Source organism: Zootermopsis nevadensis, unplaced genomic scaffold (assembly GCF_977971745.1).
Source record: "Zootermopsis nevadensis isolate Lab colony 2312 unplaced genomic scaffold, Znev_1.0 Znev_ptg000016l, whole genome shotgun sequence".
Lineage (NCBI taxonomy): Eukaryota > Metazoa > Arthropoda > Insecta > Blattodea > Termopsidae > Zootermopsis > Zootermopsis nevadensis.
In genome coordinates, this window is record NW_028259148.1 from 7,882,304 (window position 1) to 7,909,719 (window position 27,416).

The window sequence follows — 27,416 nt, forward strand, 5'->3', positions numbered from 1 at the left end:
CATACTGTCGCTAAACATGAACACTATACTACCATTTAACCTTCCTGCTCTCCCATAAACATAAAAATTATTTCCATTCAAACGCCAGGGACATTCAGTTCTCCCAGGGAAAATTAATTTCTGTTGTAATGGAGCTCGTGTGGGATGTCATTGCTGGTGCTTAAGTACACGAGGCCATATTCAAAAGTGAACTGTTGGTTTTTAACAATTTCATACGGAGCAGGTTTGTGATATTCTAAATAACCTAGCATTAGCCTAAACAATTTTTAACTGAATATAATCATGTAGGAACTGGCTGAATTTAGTCTGCTCTTAATATTATCACGGTGCTTATTCCATTTGTAGGATCTACTGTCAGTACACTGAACCTAATTTTGATACTTTTTTTGAGTTTGTTGACACTCCATTAATCTTTGAACTCGGTTACAATATGAGTCAGGCCACCTGTGTGTGAGTACATAAGGATGTAACAAAAAAAGTAAAGCTGCCACGCTATACACCATGGAGGTGCTTGGGGAGAGATGAGGAAAAGTTTTTACCCATTCTTAACCTTAGCACTATATAAGGGTGTGTGGTCAGCGTTAAACCCAAGCCATACTTTACCCCAGGCAAAGGACCCTGGTGCACATTGGACAGGAGGCTGGGTGGACCACAGAGCGCATCTGGACTAAGAGGCTAGAGGGAAAATCCTGTTGAGGATCGAACTGTCATTCAGTCCGTAGTCAGTCATACTGATTGAGCTGCCCTGACTCCCATACATCAGGATGACTTGCATAAAGAAATTGTATTATATTTGACCCTAAGTTGTCCTCATTAGCATATATGTGAATGGACTTCCCTTGATTGTTCCATGAAACAAAATCTTACAATTTTTACAGCTAGTCAAAAATATTTGTTTTTAATGTTCTTTGCACATTATAGTAAACAAATAACGCGTTATGAGCCCATTCAGTCATCTCCCTTTACAGTCGTTCAACCAACGGGGTTGTTCTGCAATCTATCGGTGGCCATGTAATTATTCAGGAAGGGATGGACATATCTGCATGAAAAGTATGTACTTGGAGCATTGTCCACAGTGGTACTTTTTTAACAGTGGTGATGGAGCCAATCGCGGGGGCCTGTACAAGCTTGATTAGCAAAGCCCCTTGTGAAAAAAAAAATAATGAAAGGCATTCTAGATGATTTCAATGATTTGAAAACTATCTTTCTAGAACTGACTCACCTGATTTGATTCACACAAGTCTTCTACTATCTCTTCACATTAATTTTCACCTAAATCTTTGTTACTTACATTTGCACTGTAATTTCATTTCAAAAATTCTATAACTGACCCACTTAATTTTTCAATTCCAATATGTAACAGTAAATGTATGAGGCACATCAGGCCCTTGGCCATCACCTACTTTGCCCACCCCCTTCACCGTCCCTGCATGTGGTCTAGTTGAAGTTTACCAAAGCTCCAGAGGTGCTTGCTTCCTCATCATGACAATGAGGACTTACTGGCACAAATCCCAAAAGATAGCTATCTTCATACTTACTGCCATGAGAACCTGAAATCTCACTTTGAAACTAAGCTGATTACTTAATTCCATTCAGCATGCTTCAATCTGATGATAATTTTAAGAATTCTTAGACTAAACAATTCTAAGTTTCTTATACTGATTTAGACTCTCAAGCTCTAGTGATGTCCAAATTAACATCCAAGTTTTCCAAATTGCTAAACTGTTTGAGGTTTTAATGATACCTTTTCACAATTTTGACTGTTTAGCTTCTTGAGATTAAAAACCCCTTATAACAAAGTTTTATGGTCCTCATGTACCATCAGTTTCTCCCAAACTTTGCAACCATTAAATAAACAGTGATTGATATCACAATCAGCCTATGTTGGACAGTCCAAATAATGACAACATACTTGATAATGTTATCACAGCATTAAGCCTACTGCTTGTTTGTATCTAATAACTCCAGGTACAGTCTATATGAAGACCTTCCTGACCCTGGCCTAATTCAGCAAGGGTGTAGAATCCTACATCAAATATGCACTTCAAGTATCTGTGGCTTTCCATTTGTATTTAACTCTTCTATGTATCTGAATATTTTAATTTAGATACATATGAAAACACTTGGTAAATTTTGTTGCAAGAGATTTACATTTTCAGGGGGCATGACTATAATGGCCAGAATCCAGTTGACATATACCTAATTTAAACATTAATTTTAATACTTTATTTTCTTAATTTTAAGACCTTTTTTACCCATTTTAAAATTTGATTGTGTTTAAAAATCGATTTATCGTATTTTCTCTTTTTCCTGAAAACCTATTACTAAATTAAGCATGCGTCTTACATCTGATGCCATCTTAAAATCAAGGAAATCAATTATTATCCTCCCACCTTCATATAAGTATTCCAAGTGATCTTTTCTCTTCAGGTATTGCAACTAAAATTCTGCATACACTTAGGCTGTGATAAGTGTTAATTGCAGTCATGGTTCCCCTAGTCCCTGAATTTTTTTCTAAGAACTGTTTTGTCATGGTAGTGTTTTTCAAGACATTAAGTCCTGTAATTCATAAGGCACTGCTGTAGTAAATAATGTTCACAAGTATTATTCTGTAATATACGTACAATTTAATATTTATACAGATACAAGTAAGAATAAACCATTTAACATCAGTTTAAGAAAAATTGGGGTATGTGAACAATTTGGCCCTGTAATATTAATATTTATGATAAAAATATACACATTACACATTAGAGAACACATTCAACAAAGTTTTTAAAATGGAGCCTTTTCATTCTATAAGGTATGTTCAAACATTGACTCTACAAAAATGGTTCATTCAAAGCTCAGATTCATGAGAATTTAATTTCTTCAGCATGTCAGATGTGTTTAGATGAAACTGCAACAATATGCCAATAATTCAATTTTAAAATGTTAAATACATTATAGAAAAAATAATGAATTAGAACACATTTTCAGCCTTAACAGTGTGGATACAGATCACAACCAAAAGTTGGATACTGGCAATCACAATCAAATTTATATTTTAATACATTACATGCCAATTTGGCAGCAGTTCAGACACACGGATTGAAGAATGCCTGGTGATATTATAAAGGATAGTTTCACCACTGGCCAGAATGGCACCCCATACTCCAAAAGTGCCATAATCAATGATCGAGTGATTGCAGGCTGCCATAACAGCAAGGTCTTGACCTGGACTAGTGACTCCACCTTTACTCACCACAAATACATCACTGTGACCCTTCAAGAGGTTCTGTTGACACCAACCAGGATCGTCACTCACAATCAGAAATGCAACATTACTAAATTTCTTCCGAAAATAGTTCATAGCCTCAATAAAAAAGTGTGCATCTGCTAGAAACATTCTATGTGTTCGCCACAAATAGTCACGGTAGTCAGTCCTCCTAACATGAATACCAACATAAACTAAGGTAGTTCTATTCAGCAGTTGCCTTGCAGTTACCAGAACCTTCTGGCTTGCTTCAATTAAACGCCGTTTGAACCGGAACTCATGCCGGATATCATCAGCCCAAGTAAGGACCAAATCTGGTAGAACTGCAAAGCGTGGTAAGAGAATGCTCTGATTTGTATAGCTCCAGAATTCTGGGGACTTGATGACACTGTCCCACTTAGCAGGGCAATGTGATACATAGCTCAATGGAGGGATACTTAGATCATCAAATACTTCATCCAGCACCTTATATATACAACGGGGAATATAAGGCTCTAAACCAGTCCTACGGGCTACAGCCCATGTTGAGGCATATTCCCACATTTGATTTCCTAAACGTCCACCTTGTGCAACAGTTACTATTCCATCCTTTGGACAATGATGCTTCCAGGACAGAGGAACTTTAGCTGGCTTTAAGTTTGTAGTACATAATGACTGTTCAAAATCTCCCAGAAATTTAATTTCTTTCTTCTTTGGCATTGTATCATACAATGGAAACAAGAATATGTGAATGAACACCATAATACAGATAGCAAGAAATATGGAAAGTACCAGTATGTTCTGGTTTGGTCTTTTCATGCCGTGCAGAACCTCATAATTTCCCTTTGTTAGCAGCATACAGGCCAAAGCAGCGATAATCCAAAAGTAGTCAGAAAAATACACAAAATACTGTTAAATTCTCGAAATGTTATTCAATATTAAAATAAATAACAAAAGTTCATTTGGATATTGAAACAGTCATAACTGGTTTTGTTTAATAAAGATGCAACAGGTCTACTTTTAATCTAGGTGGAAGAAGGAACAGGTAGTTAGCGTATCTTGCAGCTTAGTAGGCATTTCCAGTAAAAAATATTATGCACATCAAAAGTACAAATATGAACACTGATATAAAAAATTACAGGATACACCATAATCACGTCTCTACTTTTACCAAAACATTACGTTAAACACCACTACTCATCTGGTTTGGCATCAGCTGATCACTTGCGGGTTGATAAACAACGTAAGTCCATAAAACTACATAAATTTTGGATTGTATTCATGTAGTTCATACTTCAAATTTGATGAAATTTCTTTCTGGTCTTTGCATTGGTTCGAAATCAGCTTGAACCGCACGTTCATGGCCACGGTCACCTATAAATGCCATAAGTACTATACAGGCCATAATTGTTTGTTCCTCATTGTGATAACCAAAGACACGTTACTTTTGTGCACATTTTATAGGTGCAGGCCATTACGTCCAACAGGTTTATATATTTAATTTTAGAAACATTATAAATATCAGCTTCGGTCATCTCGAACAATGACCCTCTGCTCCAACATAACCACAACCTACTGCCAGGAGCATAGATAACCTACCTAGCACAGATTATAAGATATCAGTGTCAGACAAGTGTACTTGGTTACTTCATGGGATTAGTTCGTTCCGTTTACACATAATTTCGTAAAGAGTAACTTTAGTTGGAAGCCAAATTTTAAAACCTGAAATCCAACTTAGTTCATACCTCAAGCACGACCTCTTGAAATTCAATTACTGTGACATAATGATCCCAGCAATACGAACATTACGCCCCCCCGATCCATCTTTTCGAAGTAATACTCTAATCCAGGAATCGCAATTACAGACCACTTAAGCAATTATTTTCTAAATGGTGAAAGTAGCACCTACATATAAACAAAAATATATAAAATTGTTAAGTTCCCAAACATTGACCTTTAAACAGGCTATTTGAAATTTCCCACCTCTACATAAACATTGCTAAAATAGACTTCTGAAGACCTCATTACAGGAAACGTCTCTGTAGGTAATCCATAATATCCAGTCCATCGGCGGGGTCGCTGGACTGACCATGAACAGTAGAAGGCAACTACCCAAATTGTTCATTTCTTATCCAAAGCATACATATGTGAAAAACCTATGTAATCAATTTACATTTAAAATAAAATAACCACATGGTTAGAGACTGCGGTGGGGTCCTTGTCAGAGAACAGATATTGAGGCATTCATAGTTTTCTCCAGTCCCTCAGGAAAATTCCAGAAATTATGCCACAACCACTTCCTATCAAACCCATACAATCCATTGATCACTGTCCCATCATGTCAAGTTGTATAATCTTAGCAACTGAAAGCTTCCTTAAAAACATAACCAATTCATTTTTCTCTAATCCCCAGGATGAACTTGACCATTTTAAAAAAGCACATTGTAGGACTACCCACTCTCAGTTCTCTTCAGTGTCAGAAATAAGACATCAGCATAATAATAATAATAATGAATTAAATTGCTATACTATCCTAAGCAACCCAAATACATGAAGTGAGATCACAAATGTTTGTTGTTTCTTATGATATTGAAGAATTATTAGTTAAATGACCCCTTCTTAATGGCACTAGTCTCATACCACTGAATAGTAGGATTATTACAAATGATAAATAATAAAGGTTGTGGGAGAAAGCAACATATTCAAGCTATCAGCTCAGTATTTGCCTAGCAGTAAGATCTAATAAAAAAGTATTGTAAGATAGTTCTTGGCCCAATCATTTACATATTTTGGATATGCCAGGTCCAGGCTGAGATTTGAATCTCCATCCTTCCGAATATGAACAGAAGTGCTAACCACTCACCACAATATTGCTGCTTAAGGGACTAAATGAAAGGAAACACCATTACAATAAAGACTTGAAAAAATTAGTATTCTATAAATAAATCATTATAAAAGTCACTGTTACAAAATATATACAATCTGATTAACATTCAGTTTAAAAAATACACATGTATTTCAGATCTTTCTGTCAATCGTGAAACAGAAAGATAGGAAGGCAAAGAGATGCTTTTCAGGGCTGTTGTGTAATTAACCTCCTTCAGTTAATCAGTAAATTGTTGCAGTTATTTGCCCCAGTAAATTAATCGATATACTGTCATGTAATTCATTATCTGAATTATAAATGACACTATCAGTCACAGTAAATGAACTGGACAAAGTTGGAATAGAAACTGTTTTTAAGTTACTTCCAACAAGGCAATGCACATATACACAAACAAACAAACACGCACACACCAATGGATGGAGTTTTTGACACTAGGCTTAGAATGTGCAATAAAACATTTCTAATACAATAAGACATATACTGGGCACAAAAATATCAGTAAATATTTTACATCTTACTTAAGCTACATTTAGCATTCAAAGGTTTATAAACAATTAACATAGGGTCACATACCTTAACCAGTTAAGTGATAAGAAAAATGTCTGTGGATTCAAGATATATTACATGAATTATTAAACTAATCATGACAGTCCTAGTAATTTTCAGTTTTAATGCTCTATAAAAGTACCAAATCTCTCTTATCCACTAACATTCTCATTTCCTGTTCACTAATAAAAACAATGGCTTCAGAGTCACAATTCATGTGTTTTGACATCACTACTTATGTTTTATCTGCTATTGCACAGAAATACAACTATTACTGTAGCTCTTGAATTAGAAACAGAATTGGAAATAATGGGAGAATTTTAAAGTTGTAGCAAGACATCCTGAGTGTAAATTTCTTATGACTGACTTCAAGGGGAGACATGTAAGTAAATAAAATTTCTTAAAACACATGAATATATGTGAAATCAAGATTATACAAATTTTTCTTTGTTTAATAATACCCAATACACACCTGGTATTTCCAGCACCTTCACAGCTGTTTACAATCTACCACATGTCAAAACTTGCATGTTGTCATAACCACTGAACCAAGGCAACCACCCCATGTTACATTATGCATATACATTTTCCTACAACAGTACCTGCAACTTCTACTAGTTTCCATTTATTGATAATTACATTCCAGTTCATTTAACAATACGTAGTTTGTGCATGAAGATACAAACATATGTGGAAAAATGTTTGTTGGTATAATATGTTTCAACAAAATGTGTCAGCTTAACATTTTTTGTTGCCAATACAAAATTTTATTTAAATATTTATGTTTTAACAAAGTGAAGATCAAGGTGCAAAATGGATACAGGAGAGGTGGTAGCGGTACAAAAGCAATAATTTTCCACTGAGTTTAATGTACCTATTTCACTAGTAACCTATATAAATATTTTAATGTGGCAACCTAACCTAAAAGTTTTAACAGGTCACTCAAAGAGTAATAATGGAAAACTTGTAAGAATGGTACTTATTCTTCAGGAACAGTAATTCTTTATCTTCCATAATGACTGAGATATTCAAATTTTTAAAAGGATGGAAAATATTCTGAACAAATGCTAGTTCAGTTCACCAGCCACTTGTCAGGTGCCTGACACCCTTCACTTTAAAAAGAATGTGTATGTCATACAACCACAATTTTTCATTCATACATAACCAAACATTTCTTCTGAAATACTTCTGAATGTATGTATGCATGCGCACGTGTCCACACGCACACATACACACACTAAACTACACTACACTTAACTGTTTTATTACACCTCTCCAAATTTAAATTATGAAATCAGAAAGAGAATTAAACTATAAGCAGAAATAAATTCACAGATGTTAACGTTCATTACTCACCATGTTGCTGCTACTCTCCTAATATTGTAACCTTATTATAAACATTCATTAGCACATATGTTTATAAAACTGCATTTGAAAACAGTACAAGAAATTAATTACTAAATTAAATCTAGTTGATATATACTATATCACAGTGATGCACTAAAGACACCCACATATTAATACCTATATTATGAAGTGGAAGAAAGAATTGGTAGTACAACTTATAAATATAAAATATGAGCCCTTAACACTACTTGTAAAATCATGACAAACAGAGGCAACAAAATTAGATTCTTATATTTCTTAATAATCCAATAAGATACAACACTTTTTGAATAAAGAATGTTAGGAGTGTAGCCATTGTTCCTGATTCATAAATAAGAAAAATTGTCTCCATGAGATAACATTTCCTATTAGCCAAGATAATTGTTGGAAGTTACATGTGTTATAATGTCCTACATTTATGCTATTGGTAGGCTTATATTTAAAATTCTCTGGGTTATCATATTCAATTCCAATTACAGTATATATTTATGTTACTTATTTATTCTTGTTCTGGATTCTTCCTTCTAAATTAAGAATTTTTTCAAATCATTACAAACAGCATATACGTGGTTGTAGAGGTTATGTCCAAGCACCTGCCACAGAAACTTCATTTCTGTTGTTCCAGCTTTCCTTCTTTGTTGTTACATTAATAAATATCCTGATACCTATACAGTTTGAAATCTTTTATTTATTTATTATTCTCGTGAACACTTCATAGCCTGGAGTCATAAGATTAAAACATCTGACACTTCTATCCCCTTTCTTAAAAACATTTTTATTAATCCCTATTTCTTTGCAACCAGTATCCCATCTGTGCCATACAAACAATCTTCTGTAATCAGTCATCCCTAACTGACAGGGGTGTAGTAAATATTATCCTCCCATTTACAACCAGGTCTCTCATATGGTCTCTGCCAACTAAAATTTTGTATGTATTTCTCATTTACCCATGCATGTTGCACATTCCACTCATGGCATCCTCTTTGATTTGCTCATCATAATAATATATGATTAAGGATAAAATTTATGAAGTTCCTCATCAATTTTCTATAGAATACAGGAGTATCACACCCTAAAATTGTATTTGTATTTGAAGTTTATAAGTTTTAATAATTTTAGTAATCACAAGGAAAACACATGAAGTTTGAACTGAATGGCTTGAGCTGCATTTGTAGCCATAATTGTGAAGTGAAGTGCAGAAGAGTGGTTGCACACCCAAACTGACTGATTGTTTATTATATTCAGTCATCTCAACAAATAATATCATAAATATTGACAGGTAACCTGAGACAGGCCTTCAGGTGTGGAATATGACAATTGCACATATAACATAAAAAGATAAAACACGTATTAAAACATTTCATCCAAACTGGAATCTTGAACACAACTTGAATACTCTAGCAAACAAGAAACAGCAGTAGATGGACCCATCATTCATTCCATTCCTAACACATGTTTTGATTTCATAATATGGCAATAGTTACCAACTGTCTGCCTCAGCAAACACCTTCCACAATAACTAATACTGAATTATATCTTGAACAGAATGGCAAAAGTGCTATTATGAAACTGCAATAAATAATGCGGTACTAAGTGACAAAGATAATTGCAATAAATTAAGTTTTGTGACAGATTCATAAAAATTATTTTACATCCAAAGCACCACACAGGAAACAACAAACATAAAGGGTAAAGGGTACAGTGATGAAAATACAGACTGTGATACTATGTAGTCTTGTAGGCATCGATCAGCATTTCAGACAGACATATAACAGCAATTTTCAGGATAAACCCAGAAGACCACAATAAACAAAGGGTTGGTCAAAGAAGAGCACAGCTTATATATAGGTGTGTGTGTGCGCGTGTATGTGCATATGTGTATGCATATATATGCATTATATATAAACAGTCTGTTGACATTGCTGTCCATACAAAGTACTGTGTATGTCTGAAATTCAAGCATACCAGCGTACCAAGTATCTAAACATATGATTTATCATCATAATTCTTATAATGTAAATATCTAAAAAACACAACCTATAGTTAATTCTCTGTAAGTTACAAAATATATTGGTTTAAAATTATGTGACTTTCTGTTTTCACACATAATATCATTTACAAGATTTCACCACTGTCAATGCTAATTAGGATCCTGTTTTTGGGTGATGATATTGTGCAGATGCAGACTGTACTGCTAACATTTCTGATAAGCCTTACTGTCTCCACCTTCAAGATCAAGTCACCATCCACTGGCCTCTGTTGATAAAGTCCACGACTGTAATCTTGAGACTTGCAAGGAATGCAGGAAGTCCGTAACGTTAAAGGCAGACACTATCTTTCCTCCTTCACCCCACTTGGATGAGTAGGATGTAAGGATGTGGGAATTCTGCATGGGGGGAAAGTTGAAATATGAAAAAAGAGGAGCAAAAAAAGAACATTATTATGTACCACTTTCAATTGATTACCACTCAACATAATAGGGGCCACTGGATGATTACTTTATATTGAAGATGAAGATGTTATCTCTGAAATGGTGGCAATACTGCCTGCATATACACAGTGAAATCAACCAGAACTGGATCCATATTAGAATACTGAATTTGTTATAACAATCCCATAATTAATTTCTAATATTTAAATATATTACATTCCGTCATGAACACATTTGAGAAACATTGAATAAAGTGAAAGGATGGAACAAGTATTGGGTCCTCAAATTTCTGCCAATGGTACAGTTAACACTTGCTGTCTGGCATCACCTGGACACTCATTCCTTGCATTGCACAGGTTTGCATTCTGCATTTCAGCTTACTATTAAAAACTATAACTACATCATTCATGCCTAATCCTAAACTTATCTACAGATCATTATGCAAAATATACATATATAAATCTTTGTTTTCTGGCACTTTTACTATTACAGTCTAAGATATTTTTTCTTTCACACAACCATATTACTTGTATTTTATACAAATTATGTACAGTTCAAAATAAGACAGATCTAATATAGTGTATTAGCTTCAATTAAAAAATGTGAAAATATCTGAAAATACCGACACTGTGTCATGGCAAGAGTTTCTGGACTTGCAAAGCAAGTAATCAGAAAGGCCCCACTAGTGCTCACCTCAAAAGGGGGAAAAAATTCTTTGCAAAAGGCAGAGCATAAGAATTTTTATATAAGAACATTAAAGGACAGAAGTTATTTACCAATGCATTAAGAATTGACTTCAAGGAATTTTTTAATCATTATGTAGTTAGCAGGTAGTCAGTGATTACTTTTCCAGTATTTGATTTATTATTCAAGTAATCCTGTTTGCATTTTTACTTTACATGTTTGTTAAGATTCTCATGATGCAGTAAAGTTATTTAAGCAAAATTATAGACCTAATTGTCAAAAACGTTAAGACCATAAATAAATTATAACTGCTGTGATCAGAGAGAGACAACAGCATCATCATCATTCTGTCTCCATTTGGCCGTACATTTTAAACACTCATATGACAAGATGTCACATTTATCATATCTTATTTAAAAGTCTACTTAAAACTTAGGGAAGTGCAAATAGTTCATTATTTACAGAAAACATGTCCAGAATTTCTGAAATTAGAAGTTCCACATAATAATTAAATTTCAAAGGCCTAATAATTTTGATAACACAGATACCACATACCAAAGAAAGTTTTCAACATCTCAGCTCATGTACCATATCATTTAACCTTTTGCCAAAATATGTTATCTGATTGCTCAGATAACAGAATAAGCTTGAGAAAGCGTGTTGTTTCACGTAAAGTGACAGAAATGAATTTGATGTGATCTATAGACAATGCTGAAAGATGAGTGGGTTGATACTAGCAATAGGAAGGCTAATGGATGCTGAAACTTCAAACATTCTAGTCACATTCATTATTTTACTGCCCTTTGCACTTTACATTTTAGAATCACAAGTTCCCATTGTTCTATAAATGTGTATTAATATTAACAGGCAATCTTGAATGCTTACATGATTATCATGAGTGCAGTGGCTGCCATTTCTACTTTATAACTGGGAAACATCCAGCTCAACTCCTATACAGTTATAATTTCATGATTTTTTGCTTTAAATAGGCTACAACCACTGAATCTCCATAATATTTTAATTTCTCATTCATAATCATTTTGTTATTATGCATGTAATGTTACACAACCTAAGTAGTTGATTCAGCATCATTATACAACCTAAGAAAAACACAGAAACTCAGAGATTTAAGCAGAAATGAGAACCTAAAATTCCACTGCATCCCTGAAAATGTGCCACTAGCACAGTGAGTTGGATCAGTGGTAATCAATCCGACTCGCATTCAAGAGACTCAAAGTTTAAACGTAAGTTAGGAATTACCTATCCCGACTAAGTGGTATTGTGGTCTTCCTGTGTCCCACCTGATGAAAATCAAAATAGTACCTTTAATAGACACTTTGACTGTTGCCTCACATAGTAAAGTAAAGTTTCTTCCGCTACGTGCCATGGGGTGAGCGGAGGTATAGCTCCTCTCTTTCTTGACCTCGGCACTAGATGGGGGTGAGTGGTCAGCATCACGCCCCGGCCGGCTTTACCCCCGGGAAAGGACCCCGGTACCCATTGTAGAGGAGGCTGGGTGGGCCCCAGAGCCGGTCTGGACGCAGAGGCTAGAGGAAAAATCCTCTGCCCCCGTCAGGGATCGAACCCCGGTCGTCCAGCCCGTAGTTAGTCACTGTACTGACTGAGCTATCCCGGCTCATGTTGCCTCACATATGTCTCTCAATTCAGCATTCACAAACATTCTTATATCATATGATGCTGCAGAACACTGGTAGTTGATACAGTAACATTAACAGCCACACATGACAGAGAACTGCCATACAAAACATTCAAATATCTACTTGTTTTGAATTTCAACACATGGAGACATAACTACATTCACAGTTCATAAGAACTGATGGGCACATTATGTTCAATGTGAAGTTATATAAATCTTAGCCTTTGGAGTCATCAAGTTAAAAAGTCTCTTCTAAAATAACTCCCATATAAAATAGTCCACCACTACTGTAAAAAGTTCTTGTAGTTCCTCAAAAGGGCACTGATCAGAAGGAATTGTGTGATGCTCATTCAAGAGGAATACTGTTGTAACTTCGTGAAATGGTGATTCCTTACGCATACATTAAGCGGTCCACTCCACACACTGACATCTTTAAGAACACCAGTATGCAATGGAACAGTAAGGTCTGAAAATATTTTCTGGCCTTGTCTTAAAACAATGAATTCATCCAAATGAAAACATTTCATACTAAAACTATATCAGTATAATGAACTGTTTGCACAAACCTATTTAAATATGTTGCCATCCACCTGCCTGAATATATGAATAGCTGGAAATAAGGCCTTGTAACAATCTCATTAGGAAAATTCAAAACATGATTTGAATTACTTGTACATTGGAAGTCATCAAGTGCACTGTTAATGAAATAAGAGATTCCACATACTTGCTGTCACACTGTACACACACAAAGCTGCCTGCACTGAGCTACTTACCTATAATTCAACTGGAACAGTGATGCAGATTTGAAACCTGCGGCATTTAGTTACAAAATTCAACAATGGGGCAGTATATAGATTACACACATATGCGTTTCAGATCCTTTCCTGTGAATGAATCTTCAACAATTCAAGAGAAACTAAACTATCCAAGCTCTGGGTTACAAAACAAACATATAAGACCATGAAAAATGACTGGTGTAAGGTGGATTTAGTTTCACAATTATCCCTCATACAACACAACATCATGAAGACACAAAACAAGGAACAGTGCTTCACAGAATCATAGCAAAGTTAAGTAAAGCAGTCCTGGTACACACCATGTAGGTCACTTGGGGGGAGAGGTGGTATAGCTCCTACTCATTCTTGACCTTGACACTAGATGGGGTGAGTGGTCAGCATCATCCCCTGGCCATGATTTACACTGGGAAAAGATCCCAGTACCCACCGGATAGGAGGCTGGGTGGACCCCAGAGCCGGTCTGGACACAAGAGGCCAGAAGACAAATCCTTTGCGCCATTGGGGATCAAACTCCAATCGTCCAGCCTGTAGCTAGTCACTATACTGACTGAGCTATCCCAGCTCATAATAGCAAAGTTAAACAACATTTAAATATTACAGAAATATAAATTTCATATTATACTCCAGACTTTTAACAGCATAAATGAAAAGGAAAATGGCTGACTTCTTGAGAAAAATACCAGCAACCTCTCAAATCCTTCATATTCTTTCTTTTTACCTAATGATACCAGGTATGATCTATAATGACCTTAGCTTCTGCTCATCTAGGCAAGGGCATAGAATCCATTTCTAAAGTCGGAGCATCAATAAGATGGATACTGTTACTTCCAGTGACAGTGACAGAATGATGGTTGGTAAAGGGGACATACTGCTTAACGTGATCTCTGAACCATGATGATGACTGGCATTCTTCATAACCGCTAAGTTTTATTTTTGGTAGACATCAAGGTTTCAATCTGTGAGCAGAAAATCCATGGGCACAAGTCTGACTGGCGACTGAACCCACAATCCTCCCTAATAGACTTCAGTGTCTTAATCCCAAGACCCGCAGCTCTCCTCAGAATCCCTAACATCAAGGCTGCTGTTCTTCTGACTTTTATCATTAGTCAGCAGATCAAATGAATAATTTTACATTATAAAATGCACATTCCTCTATATATATCATATCTTGTCACATTCTTCCATAACTTAATGCAAGTATCCTAATTACCAACCACCACTCACTCACTCCCAATACCATTCCTGTATACTGTTCATATGTTGAGAATGCTATACAATACCCAGCAGACGGTGGAGGCAGTGGAAGTTATATAATAGAAAACCATTCCATTCAAAGTCCAAAATGATTGGTCCCCAGTGCTTCACAGTAATGAAATTTGACAGTAGTTAAAATCCTATTACTAAATCAAGGGCATGTCTTACAACTGATGGCATTTTAAAATTGAGGAAATTTTTTGAAGAAAATACTATAATTAATTTAAGTTTTCTGACTGGAAACACAAATAAAGAAGAATTCGTATTAATATAAATATCAAATGTTTATCTTGGACAGTAAAGTTTCCGCTATAACATGATGCAATTAAAAGTACTACTTTCTATATTTAACTGGTAAATTTAAATGTAATGTTATAACTTGTGCATATACTCTCAAAAATTAACAAACAACTATATTTGTTAAACACAGAAAGAAAATTTACAACCTTGTATAATTTTGTATGTTACTGTAAGACTGTAAATTATTTTTATGACTTTCAATTGCACCAACATCCACAATGTGCACTATAAGTACAAATAAGGTGGCAGGTGCCTGCAAACTATAATAAATAAGGCGACCTAGCAACTAAAAATCTTTCCGTTTTCTTTAAAATATACCAGTTCCTTTACATCTACTGTAAAGGTAATACAGGATAAGAACATAAACCCGTCAGCATATTGCTGCCTTTACTGACATCAATAAATGCATTCAACTGGCTTAATAATGGACCACTTGTGAGGATAACTTGGGTATTAGGAACAGATGGAGAAAAAAATAACTGTGGCTATATTATGACTAGTGGGCTATAACACAGACAAAGCAAAATAAATACATTAATTTGCAGGCACCTCACTTGGCAAGGAAAGTATGTGAGTTCTCACAAGGCCAATAAAAACTGCCAAACAGTGACCAACATGGACCAAGTTTCTATATCACAAAAAATAAAATTTTACTCACATCACTGTTTAAACAGTGTATTAGTGCCAAGTAATGCACCGTGTACATCAGACATAGTTTTCTTCCGCAGCTTTATCCGGTGCTACTACTCGCCAACTTGTGGCTTCACTCACGTTGACTTTAGATGGGCTTGGCTGAGTACCCTCATCACCTGATGTACTAGCACCACTTGCACTGGCACTAGCTTCACTCCCTGCAGAACAGTTGTTATTCTGCCTCGACAAGTATGCCATCTCCATTACATTTTGGTTCTGCGACAAAACAAAAATTATGAAAAATTCTGCAGCAAGTACCAGCTGGTGCATTAATTACATTTACTTCTTTGTATCTCAAAACTGAGTTATGGATACACAAACACTTAACACTTCCTCATTCCCCATGTCACATATGCAACTGTTTGTGATTATATGTACTGTATCTGTGCACGTTTATCTTTCTTACTCTGAACCACCCTCGTGATTTTATTCAAATTGAAGTGTCTTTGTAAACTGTATGTTAGTTACTCAAAGACAGTGAACAGAAATCACTTTTGTTAAGCAGCAAAGATTTGGTAAATCTATAGCTGTTTACCAGAATTAACACATTTCTCTCCTGAGGCACTGAAGATGGCTTCTTACATGAATAGGTTTTATTATTAATGTTGAAGTCTTTTTACAGCTAAATATTTTACGAATTTGTCTTTATACCTGGTGGAAACAAAATGGTATGGTGCTCTATCACCCTCGATTATAATGCTTAATACTAAATTTGTCTTGTCACAAGTAGCAGAAATGATACTTCATTTCTTATAAATGCCCTTGGTTATGATCGTATGCTTCTTGCTGACATCTGTCTGCCCTGCAGTATGAGTACATTTTTGGTTTGTTACAGTCTGTTTTACTGCTATATCAGGTTCTATCACGTTTCATACAATCAGATGTGAAATTACAGTAGGACAAGTCAATATTAGGCACAAAATTCTACTTATCAGAGTATAAAACCTAGTGAGAAACCAAAAATTTTGATCCAAAAATATCAGCAATACTAAAATACAAGATACCCTCAGACACAAAAATAATTTCATAATAAATACATTCATATGCAGAACTACAAATCTTCTTACCTTATCCTCATCAGTCTCAGCCAGAGGGTTGCTTGTGATATTCATCCTATTATTTTGCAGAAAACCATTTTGCACCATACAACCATTTAAGAGATTCTTACTATTCAGTCCAAACACATTCACAGTTTCCAACTGCAATGCTGGGTCACTGAATTTGTCTTGATGTTCATTTGCATCTGTCAAGCATTCACAATAAAAATAAAAAGATACATAAAACATCATTACTACCCCTTAACTGTAAAATCATATAAAGATCATGCAGATATGATTGGGACTCGCCTGGAATACAGGCTGAGAAATGATGACGGTCACATAATTAAAATGATGCTAAAAGCAAACTTACACTTTCAAAATCTATAACCGATTACTCATACAGTATTAATATAAAAAACTGAAAACGGTCTATAATATACCAACACAATTATTATTAATATTCATAACCAGTACTATTCATAAATTCACTTTCTAGATACGCAGGATGAAAAACAATGTGGAGATCGAGGATGAGAAAACAAATACTTATACAAAGTGTGGAAAATTTGATATTTCACCACAAATACAATAACTGAAACACTATTACTTCAGATTCTCACATTATCATGGAAGACAACCATAAATACTCATGAGATATTAAAAACAAATTATACTCTGTGCAGTTATTTTTCTGTGCAAAGGAGATTCTTTGAACTAATGATGGCAAATTCACCTTGAGAAGACTGACTGTTACTCCTTTGCCTGTTACAAATGAAGATGATAAGGAAAAGAATGACCAGCAACAGAAGACCACCAAGAACAGCGCCCAGAACTAAGTACAGCTGCGTGTTCGACGATTCTCCCACAGCCATATTAGGACTCACCACTTCCGGTGCCAAAGGAGGAGTTTCTGTCAGAACACCTGGAAAGATTAATAAAACATGACAAGAATAAGATACTGTATCTACTGTATTACAGTGCTTTTCTAAAAAAATAAATAAATAAATGAAACACTGTACGGAGAAAAGCAACAGAAAGACAAAAGTTTGCTTTACAGGTACCTGCATATATGAAAACTTGCAGTTTTATAAACTGTTAGCACATTCAACTAACCAACTATAAGAAAAACAATCCTCTTTGAGAAGCTAATAATCAATGTGTTTTATGGAACCTGAAAGTTCATCCTCATCTTCGCAAAAGCCAAGTCATATAAACAATTGATGAAAAATTAAAGAAAAACATTAGCACAGATAATCCAATGACACATGCAAAGATATCATTTAGCCTTGCCTGCTGTTAGTTTCAATAAAAGCAAACAAAACAAATAATATTATAGAAAAACAACGGATACTAACGCAAAGTCTTATGTGTGAGAATGATGCTGAAATCAGAGGCTGCCCCCACAGTAAAACTTTGCAGTTTGATGTCATATGATGTGTCTGGCTGAAGGTGTGTGATGACAAATGATCGCTGTGCCTCGCCCTCGACTGTTGCCTTAATATAATCGCCTGCGCTGCTTGTTTCCCTGTAGTAAACATAGAAACCCTCCACAGGAACTGCCACTGATCTCATGTACTGAAAACAAATACAATACAAATGTCAGTCATTTCTGATATACTTTCACACTGATTGTAGCACAATTGATCAAGAAATTCAATAGCATTTATGAAAAGCAAAGGTTTGTTATTGCAATCACATGAGCCTGCCAATGGACTACCCTTCACCAGTCAAATTCAGACTACATCCTAAAATTGAATTTATTTAAAAAGACCCATTTTAACATTATCCTCTCATCTATGCTCAAGACTCCTAAGACATTTCTCCCCTTCAGGTTTTCTGACTGAAATTTTTTGAGCATTTCTCAACTTCACCATGTGTCCCACATGCCCCAGTCACATAATCATCCTTGTTTTCATCACATTACTATTGTAATACTTTTATTATCATCCACTAGGAAGGACAGATGCTGACTGACTCAAACTATAAAGCACATACCTGCCAACAGATCCTGATTGCAGTTGCACTGACAGCTTCTGTATGCATCAGGACTGGGGGTGACAATGGATTCTTATTGTTTAAGGGCCCTTTGTGAAGGTGGAACCTGGCCGAGTTTGGGCCCAGCTTATTGTCATTGTTTGAGTAGACAGCTGCAATGCGGAATCTGACAAAAATAATGTAGCAAATTATACCACTCCCATACACACAGAAAGACACATAAACTCAAAACAACTTGACAAAGTACAATACATAGATAAGCATATCAGAAATATGTTACCTTATCTTGGTATTTCTGCTTGTATATGTTTTTTTTACTGTGCTTCCTGTGTCATTTCTGACTCCATGCAGAAGTGACATTCTTCAGAATCTAATAATCACTCAGCTAGTCAACATTTTAGAGGTTCTTGCTGCCTCCATCATCAGGATGATGACGCAGGCAGCAAACACCTCTTAAACTGTTGGTAAACTTCTACCAGACTACATGGTGCAACAGCCCAGACATCCTGACATCACAGTTTCTTGTTTATGATAAACACCACCTTTGAAAGTCGTGTATTATGCAAAAGCAGAAATGATTCTGTGACAAAATACAGAAGATTGCACCACCATCATAGAAGAACATAATGAGATTTGAAGAAATCTTCACTTATATTAAAATATCAAGAGTTGTGGTAACTAAGAGTTAAATTTTGTTGATCCACCTAGTTGACTGATTATTTTATGTCAGTGTATCAACTTTTTATGTAACATTAAATGAGATACAGTGAGATAATTGAGAATGATAAACAGAGAGGAAACAGCATAACTTATTTTAAGATACAGTCCTGAAATGCCATTGAAGTGGCTGAGGAACCCAGTCTGGACAGCCAGTTCTTGGTCAGGATCTAAACTGGTAAATTCCAAAATGTGAGTCTGGTGCATTCCTACTGTAATTTTCACGTTCATTTAGCACCTGTGTATAACTTGCTTAAATGGTATATTCATTCATTTGAAATAATGTCACGGTGCACATATCTCATGAGACACGCAGAAATATACCTATATGTGTGGTCAGTCTCCAGTCCATCCACTTCATAGCTGCGTATATGTGGTGGGATATCTTCATTGTTTGTCATCCAGCGAGAGCCCTTGCCCTGAGAAGGTCCTCTACTGCGGGCACCACTTCCACCACCTCTTCGTCTGGAATTGCCAGTCCTTGTCATTTCACGGTACTGAACTTTAAAGAACTGGATTGGAAGACCATTATTTGGGGGAACTCCCCAACGAACCATCACAGATGAGTCTGTCAGTCTTGTAATATTTGGGCGGCTTGGAGGAATCATAACAGCTGTCATTACAATAAAATGAATCAGTAAAAAATAAAGTATCACTGAAACCAAATTACTTATGCTAACAATTACCACTAAATATTTAACATAGTGTATATTTATACATGTAGATGTAGGTAGGTGTGTGGGTGTGGGCATGAGAGAGAGAGAGACATGAAGGCTACAGCGATTTATTTGTGCATTTTACCATTGCCTTTATGTTTCCGGTCCTTTCTGCGTCCTTTGCCTTTGCGAGTATGATCCTTTCTGCCATGGCCTCTGAAACCTGATGTTGGAACTGGAGTGGCAAAGTTCACTCCACCATCCAAGGGCTCTGAAAGCATGTTGTCATAATTTATAAAGGATAAGATAACATAACAAAGACTACACAAATTACATAAACCTTTCAGATCCTGAACTATGGCATTCAAGAAAGAGTGAAATAAAAATAAGTCAATAAAGAAAAGAAGAGGATGAAGAATGTGCAGAAGGTGAATATGAAGGATTGCGAAAAGAAAGAAATGGAGTATAAAAAGAATAAAAGAAAATAAAGTTACTGTTTTAATGACAAATTCATACCTATATTTTCAGGAAATAATTACTTGGAACTCAAACTGACAGCAGCTAAAATGTTAGCATTACAAGGGAAATTATTGACCAGCAAAAACAGTGAATAAATGATAATACAAGTGATTACTGCACCACGTAGTCTAGTAGAAGTTTGATGAACCCCACAACAAAGACATTTATCTGATAGATTTCATATTCATGACAGTTTTAAATGAAGGAATGCTTTAACTTAACTGTCACTGCAATTCACTTTACAATGTGCCATCATTAGGAAAGCCAATGAGAATCAAGAATGAATGGAATGCATCTGTTGTTGATCTTTTCTGACAACGTTAATTTATTAGACAAAAATATAAACATCATAAAGAACATAGTAACTCTATCAGAAACCAGTAAAAATAACTACCTACAAAAAGTACATAAACATCTCATCAGATGACAAGTGTTGAGTCCATTTTTATGAAGGAGCCTGCCAATTCATATGTAGTTTTGGACTCAGCAGTATGACATACCTTCTAGTTCCCCTGTTCCTGGCAGGAGATCACTTGTAGGCATAGCTGTCACTTGTTTTGGTAATACCTGCAACATCACAGAGCCATACACCGAGCCCAGCTCATTGGTAGCAAAACACTGATAGATTCCTGCATGGCGCTTTTCTACTTGGGTGATATTTAGCTTCCCTTCTGCTGTAAAAGAATAACACAATATTACTGGATGCAGCACATTCTTCTTCATTGAAAGTCAAATGAATCAGGATGAAAGACAAGACACACAACTTAATGTCTGTCTTCTTTATATAAGAGTGTACAGGTGTACTGCACCTCCATGCACAAAGATTTTTCAAATATGATCCCCAGGATTTTACAATTCTAGCAATGAAAAATTTAATTAATATTAATGACAGGGATATCACTATACACTTCAGTCTTCTTTGCTTGTATTTCATTAAATACATATGTAACTAACTAAACTAACTCCACGGTACTGAGTCCTTCTTCAGAATGCATACTCTAGTACAATTAGGGAGAGTTAGTGCAATTTTTACAACAAATGCAGTGCTAAAAATAGTCTTTCTTTTCAAATTTTAAATGCCTGATGGAAAAAAAGTAGAGAGCTAAAAACTGGCATTTTTACTCACATCCATAAGGTCTACAAGTTCATCAACTTTTATTGAAATTCAATGGAATATGGTCAAAAAGAGCATTTTTATGTGTTGATTTTACATGGAAGGATTCAATAAAAATTCCATCATGACGACATCTGATGTCTCAAGATTCTACGTATACACAGTACTTACTTTTGCAGTTTATCCTTCCTCCTCATGCCACCTTCAACTCTGTTAAAATACCATTATTTTATTTTTACTCAACTAAAAATCTGTTAACTCCATACAGAGATGTTTCTCTTACGAGATTCTACTATTCCATCGTACAACATTAATAGCTAGTGCTCTTCACCTGTAGTTCCCACATGGCTATCATTAGCGACTGGCTCTCCATTCAGCAGCCAGCTGATTCTAGGTGCAGGTGAACCACTAACCAGGCAGTCCAGCTGCATGTCTCCTCCCTCTTTTACCATCTGATTCCTTGACTCCTTCACAATCACTGGAGGTTCTATCATCATTTGAAATATAAAGCATTATTAATGGCCATGCATTTTCTGTTATGTTAAAATTTCATATAACAGAAATGAAAGAGAATTTATTCGGAACAACATAAGATTGAGGGTGTTTACTACAGGTCCCGAGAAGAAAAACAAAAGACAAAAGAGAAGAGATTATGAGAAGATACACGAGAATAAAAAGAAATGGTGTGTGCTTACCCTGTACATACAACATGGCCGAATGTCTGACTGGCTGCCCCACTCCATTACTCATATCACATATGTACACCCCTTCATCTCCTTTCCTAACATGGCTAAGATGGAGTCCTCCAGGAAGCAGTTCTGTCCTATTTGGGGGTATTGTGCCACCAGATTTGTGCCAAGTTACCTGCGGAGGAGGGTCACCCACTGCACTGCATTCCAGCGTTACATTTGAACCTGTGTACAACATGCATTTTATTAGGGACCACAGTCCACATACATGTTTGGTAACAGTTTTTGAAACTAAAAGAGTATTCAGTAACTTCAGCGCGATGGATGGCAGCTACCAGTCACACTAACTTTTAAAGTTAATATGAGATCACACATAGGACACATGAGTTACCTGCTTGAATAGTGTAGTTTGTGCATGGAGTGTTGAGGAAGTGGGGAGCCTCCTGTACTCCCTGAGGCACAACCCGCAACATGATATTGAATTGTGATGATACTGTCTGACCCGTGATATAGTTGGTGGCTGCACAATGGTAACTTCCTGTATCCTGGGATGTGACATTCTGCAGGATTAGTGTGCCCATAGAGGCAAGGAATTCCATATTAGCTGAAACTGTTAGCACAACAGTTACAAGATACTGTGTGCTTTCACATTCTAAAATATTACAGCCCTAGAATTATTCCCAAACTGTGCTCTGTAGAACTTGGTATTTCCAGGAGGTACATCATTTCCTTAATTAAGAATCTTCTTCTCCTAAAATAATATTTACACCTTATATGGGTTATCACACACACACACACACATACACAACGGATCTTTGAAAATCTGATACACAGAAAAGCATATTTGTTTACCAAAGATGCACAATACTATTTCAGATCCAGCTTAGATCTTGCACAAAGAAAAAGACAAAAAATAACAACACAAACCCTACTTCATGAGAGTACAATAAGAAATCCATCGCATAATAAAGCAATGATTATTTCTCTAATATCAAGTAGCACAAAAAACTATCCCATTCTGATTTGGTATATTTGGTGAATATTTCAGTGGCCAAAGGGTTATGTGATAGTCCCGCACCGTAGCCACGCGGTCTGAGGCATCATGCTTCAGACCGGCGATACGGAATGCGCGCTGGTTCGAGTCTCGGGGAAGAAGAAATTTTCTCATGAGCTTTCGACCAGTGTATGGGACCGGTGCCAACCCAGCATCGTGAGGAAATTGGGGAGCTACAGTGAGTAGCGTAATCCAGTCAGGAAAGCTAGCAATGGCTGGGGGTTCGTTGTGCTGACCACATGTCACTCTATATCTGGTTGGATGATCGTTCACCTCTGCTTAGGCATGTGAACGTGAGGCCAGCAGTCAAGCTAGTCGGCTTTGGCTCTCTGGAGCTGTTACGCCACGGATTTAATTTAATTTTTAAGGGTTATGTGATCAAGATTTTTTAAAACACTGCACTATGCTACTCGGCTAGCAAAGACTTTCAAAAGGTGCACTGATCCTCAGCAGGTCAGCTGAGGCCATGCCAAAAAGACAGCGGAGTCGATGCAATGACTACCTGGCTACTCTGACAGGTTTTCTGTGTTTTTCCTCAGTTTTAAAGCAAATGCCAAGGTATAATACAAAAGGGGCATGGCCCACCTACCCCAATCATGGAAAACTTCAATGAAAATGATCTCCCCCCTTCCCAAAAGTGATTTCAATCCATCTGAGTTCCACTCCCAGCATTCAACCAAACAACAATCTTTTCATAAAAGAAAATTTACCTGATGGGATCATCCTACCATCAGTAGCAACAGCCCCTAGTTTGAACATGTCACAGACTTCCTTCCATGATTCCAGTATGGAATTGGCCCAAGGCAATGTGTACTACACACCACATGGCTAACAGGATAGATTATTGTTCAGTCATTAAATATCCATAATTAATTTGCTGAATCCAAAGTAACTAATTCTCAAATATTTTTCTATTTTTAAATTTAAAAATCACAGGTTAAAAGTAACATAGTTGAAAAAACTTTTAGTGAAGAATTTTTTACCTTGTAGCTTTTCATTGTTCCTGTAATATTGTACTAATGCTGGTGGGTTGCTATAAGGTGTTCCACAATGTAATGCCACAGTGTTGCCAGCCACCACTTCATACTGCTGGCTAGACTGCTGGGGGAATGCTCGTAGTTCAGCCAGGCTTAGTCTCGCTGGTACTGAGGCCAGAGCTGATGCCCCAATCCATGCAACACACTGGAAGTATTTAAACATTACTTCAGAATTATGGTTAGGTTTGGTTAGGTTAGATTGGACAGTTGGTGAGCCTTTAACATCTCAGAGTATGTAATCACACTAATACAAAATGGCTATGACTTCTGCACTCAGCAACCCACAATTTGTCAAATGCAAACACTTTCACATGAAAGTGCATGGTCAACAAACACCTCCTTTGCAAGATCCATTTTAATATAATCCTCCTACCTCCTCCTTCATCTTCTAGGTGACTACTTCTTAGTCTCCCCATAAAAATTAAGTATAATTTTATTCTTTTGTCCATCCAAGCCACATAGACAGAATTCATTATTATACAACAAATAAACACACCACTTGAAATTTAACGTATTGTCTGTTATTCAGGAGAAAGGCCATGACCTTGGCAGTGTGTATGAATGTTGTGAGGTTAAGATGTGGACCTTGCCAAATCTTTAAGATTTTAACTCAACACAATGTAATGTTTACTTCTGTGTGGGTTTGCACTATCAAAGTTAAGACTTTTCTCCTCAGCAACAACAAACAGTAGCTCCATGGAGCAATCTTTCTTGAAAAGCTAACAGCCCCTTAGCTGATCAGAAAACTCCCACCTTTTATGCAACCTGAAGGTCCATTATTACGTCCACAAGAGCTTGTAAGTTTGAGGCCCTGTGTATCTTAACATGCTAGCAGTGAAAGCTTATTACCCCATCTAACCTCCAAGTTAGAGGACCATCATTCATCAGCTGTCCATGACTGGATATTCAAAATATTCATAGTTATAATACATATCAAGGGGCCACTTCCTCAAAATACGAGGCGCGTCCACAAAGGAAGTTTCCCACTCGTCCCACAGCTAGCAAACCTTATATTGCGCGAATCGATTGTTCGTACGTGATAGAGCAATGACGTAGCATGGCGCATGCACTAACGGTACTTCCCGCGTTCTAACAGTAGCATCGTTGCAGCTGTTGAAGATGGAGGTTCTTATTCCAGCTCCCGCCGACTGTGAAGAGCGGTCAGTGATAACGCTAGGCCGCACACGGCTCGACGGACAGCAAGTCTCCTGCAGGAGTTCAGCTGGGAGGTGTTTAATCATTCACCCTACAGCCCGGACCTCGCTCCCAGTGATTTCCATCTTTTCCTACACCTCAAGAAATTCCTGTCCGGTCAGCGTCAGCGTTTTGAGAATGACAGAGAGGCGGAGATGGTTGTCACACAGTGGTTCCAATCCCAGGCGGCAGGTATTCAAAAGTTGGTCCCACGGAATGACAAATGTCTCAATTCCGGTGGCGAATATGTTGAAAAATAGCTGGACACTTGCTGTATCTGTTGCAATAAATATTTCCATAAAATTGTGTTTTGTTTCTGTAAACGGCCCCAGGGAAACTTACTTTGTGGACGAGCCTCGTATAATTAGTAGTCTGGTAGAAGTTTATCAACATTTCAGAGGCGCTTGCTGCCTCAATCTTCAGGGTGCCCTGACTAAATGGCACTACAACCCAGAAAACAGCCACCTCAAAAATAAGTCATGTGACCACGTACAGTAACTTTATACACTAACAAGACAAACTACAACTGACCGAAGTTTCCGATTTGTCTGTTTAGTTAGAAACTGTACTAAAATTAAAACAGAAGATATTAAATGAGCAGAGAACACAGGACATTACATAAGAACGAAATTTGTGTGATTTTCACATTTCCATCTAATCTCGTTAAAATGAAAAAATAACAAAGATCAAATGTGCTAGGCATACATATATATAACTTGGATGCGACAATAAACAAGGAACAGGAAACAAGAAACGTGTGTAATAAAATGTTGGAGGGAAAATCTCTTAGAAAGCAGCTATCTGGAAGACTAGAGAGGAGGCGGCATGATAATAAAAAACTCCAGGAAAAAGTTCTGAAGATGTGAAGTGGATGGAACTGGTTCAGAACGGCATGCCACAGTTGATATTGGTAAAAGTAATGTGGAACCTGTGGGTTCTATTACCAGAGGAAAGGTTAATTGGTTAAGATATCTGTCTTCTGGGTTGTTGCGCTGTGAATATTCTGAATATTCATCGCCCTGATGACGGAGGCAGTATGACCTCTGAAACGTTGGTTAATATCAACCAGACTACACAGCGCAACAACCCAGAAGACAGAAATCTTCATACTCACCGCTGTGAAAACCTCAAATCTTACGTTAATTGGTTAGTTAGTGAAATTATTATTCATACCTGGTAGTCACCTGCCTGATGTTCATCATGAACTCTTACCACCAGATGACTGCTCTTGGTGCTGTGGTTCCCTAAACCTGAGGAACTTGTTTCATTGCCATGATTATGGTGCAGGAATCGACCATCATGCCTCCACCGCACCTGCTCGGCCGGAACATTTAGTGAACACTCAAACACAACTTCATCGCCAGGAGGAGCTACAATTGGCTCTGGACTGCGCACAAACCACAAGCCCATCTCTAGAAATACAAAATTAAACTTGCTAAAATATTCATTTACTTTCTTATGACAAAATCTGTTGCAATAAATTAAACAGTTTTTATGAAAGTAAACAATAAATGAGTGATTTCAGGCAAAA

General features: G+C 36.5%; 2 protein-coding genes and 1 long non-coding RNA gene across 7 annotated transcripts in view; 1 reads left to right on the top strand and 2 right to left on the bottom strand.

Annotated features, from left to right (window-relative positions):
• The first annotated feature begins 8 nt into the window (after nt 1-8).
• LOC147873726 (uncharacterized) lies at nt 9-27,230 on the top strand. 2 transcript variants are annotated; one of them, XR_015535309.1, is made up of 3 exons: nt 9-223; nt 23,649-23,832; nt 27,104-27,230. It is a non-coding gene; the product is annotated as an uncharacterized LOC147873726 (long non-coding RNA). The 2 variants fall into 2 exon arrangements; XR_015535308.1 differs by lacking the exons at nt 23,649-23,832; nt 27,104-27,230 and adding exons at nt 17,407-20,706; nt 20,807-21,304.
• Nucleotides 2,605-5,018, bottom strand: LOC110826935 (galactoside 2-alpha-L-fucosyltransferase SEC1). Its single transcript, XM_022058075.2, has one exon. It carries the CDS (start codon nt 4,091-4,093, stop codon nt 3,047-3,049), a length of 1,047 nt encoding a protein of 348 aa, XP_021913767.1. The 5' UTR covers nt 4,094-5,018; the 3' UTR covers nt 2,605-3,046.
• The window catches only part of LOC110826934 (interference hedgehog), a 66,948-nt gene continuing 45,672 nt past the window's right edge, over nt 6,141-27,416 (bottom strand). For 3 of the 4 annotated variants that reach the window (XM_087349584.1, XM_087349581.1, XM_087349582.1), the window contains exons 3-15: nt 27,059-27,297; nt 24,638-24,836; nt 22,992-23,210; nt 22,607-22,825; nt 22,243-22,398; nt 21,298-21,471; nt 20,424-20,549; nt 19,947-20,235; nt 18,906-19,071; nt 18,266-18,485; nt 17,644-17,832; nt 16,938-17,113; nt 6,141-16,086 (exon numbers count right to left, since the gene is read on the bottom strand). In XM_087349584.1, coding sequence (XP_087205710.1) covers nt 15,883-16,086; nt 16,938-17,113; nt 17,644-17,832; nt 18,266-18,485; nt 18,906-19,071; nt 19,947-20,235; nt 20,424-20,549; nt 21,298-21,471; nt 22,243-22,398; nt 22,607-22,825; nt 22,992-23,210; nt 24,638-24,836; nt 27,059-27,297 — 2,576 coding nt within the window. In that variant the 3' untranslated portion in view covers nt 6,141-15,882. The remainder of the gene's footprint in view (nt 16,087-16,937; nt 17,114-17,643; nt 17,833-18,265; nt 18,486-18,905; nt 19,072-19,946; nt 20,236-20,423; nt 20,550-21,297; nt 21,472-22,242; nt 22,399-22,606; nt 22,826-22,991; nt 23,211-24,637; nt 24,837-27,058; nt 27,298-27,416) is intronic. The other variant, XM_087349583.1, reaches the window with a different exon arrangement.

Excerpts from the sequence above, each read along its gene's own strand:
- LOC110826935 (XM_022058075.2), bottom strand. The coding sequence starts at position 4,093 with ATGCTGCTAACAAAGGGAAATTATGAGGTTCTGCACGGCATGAAAAGA.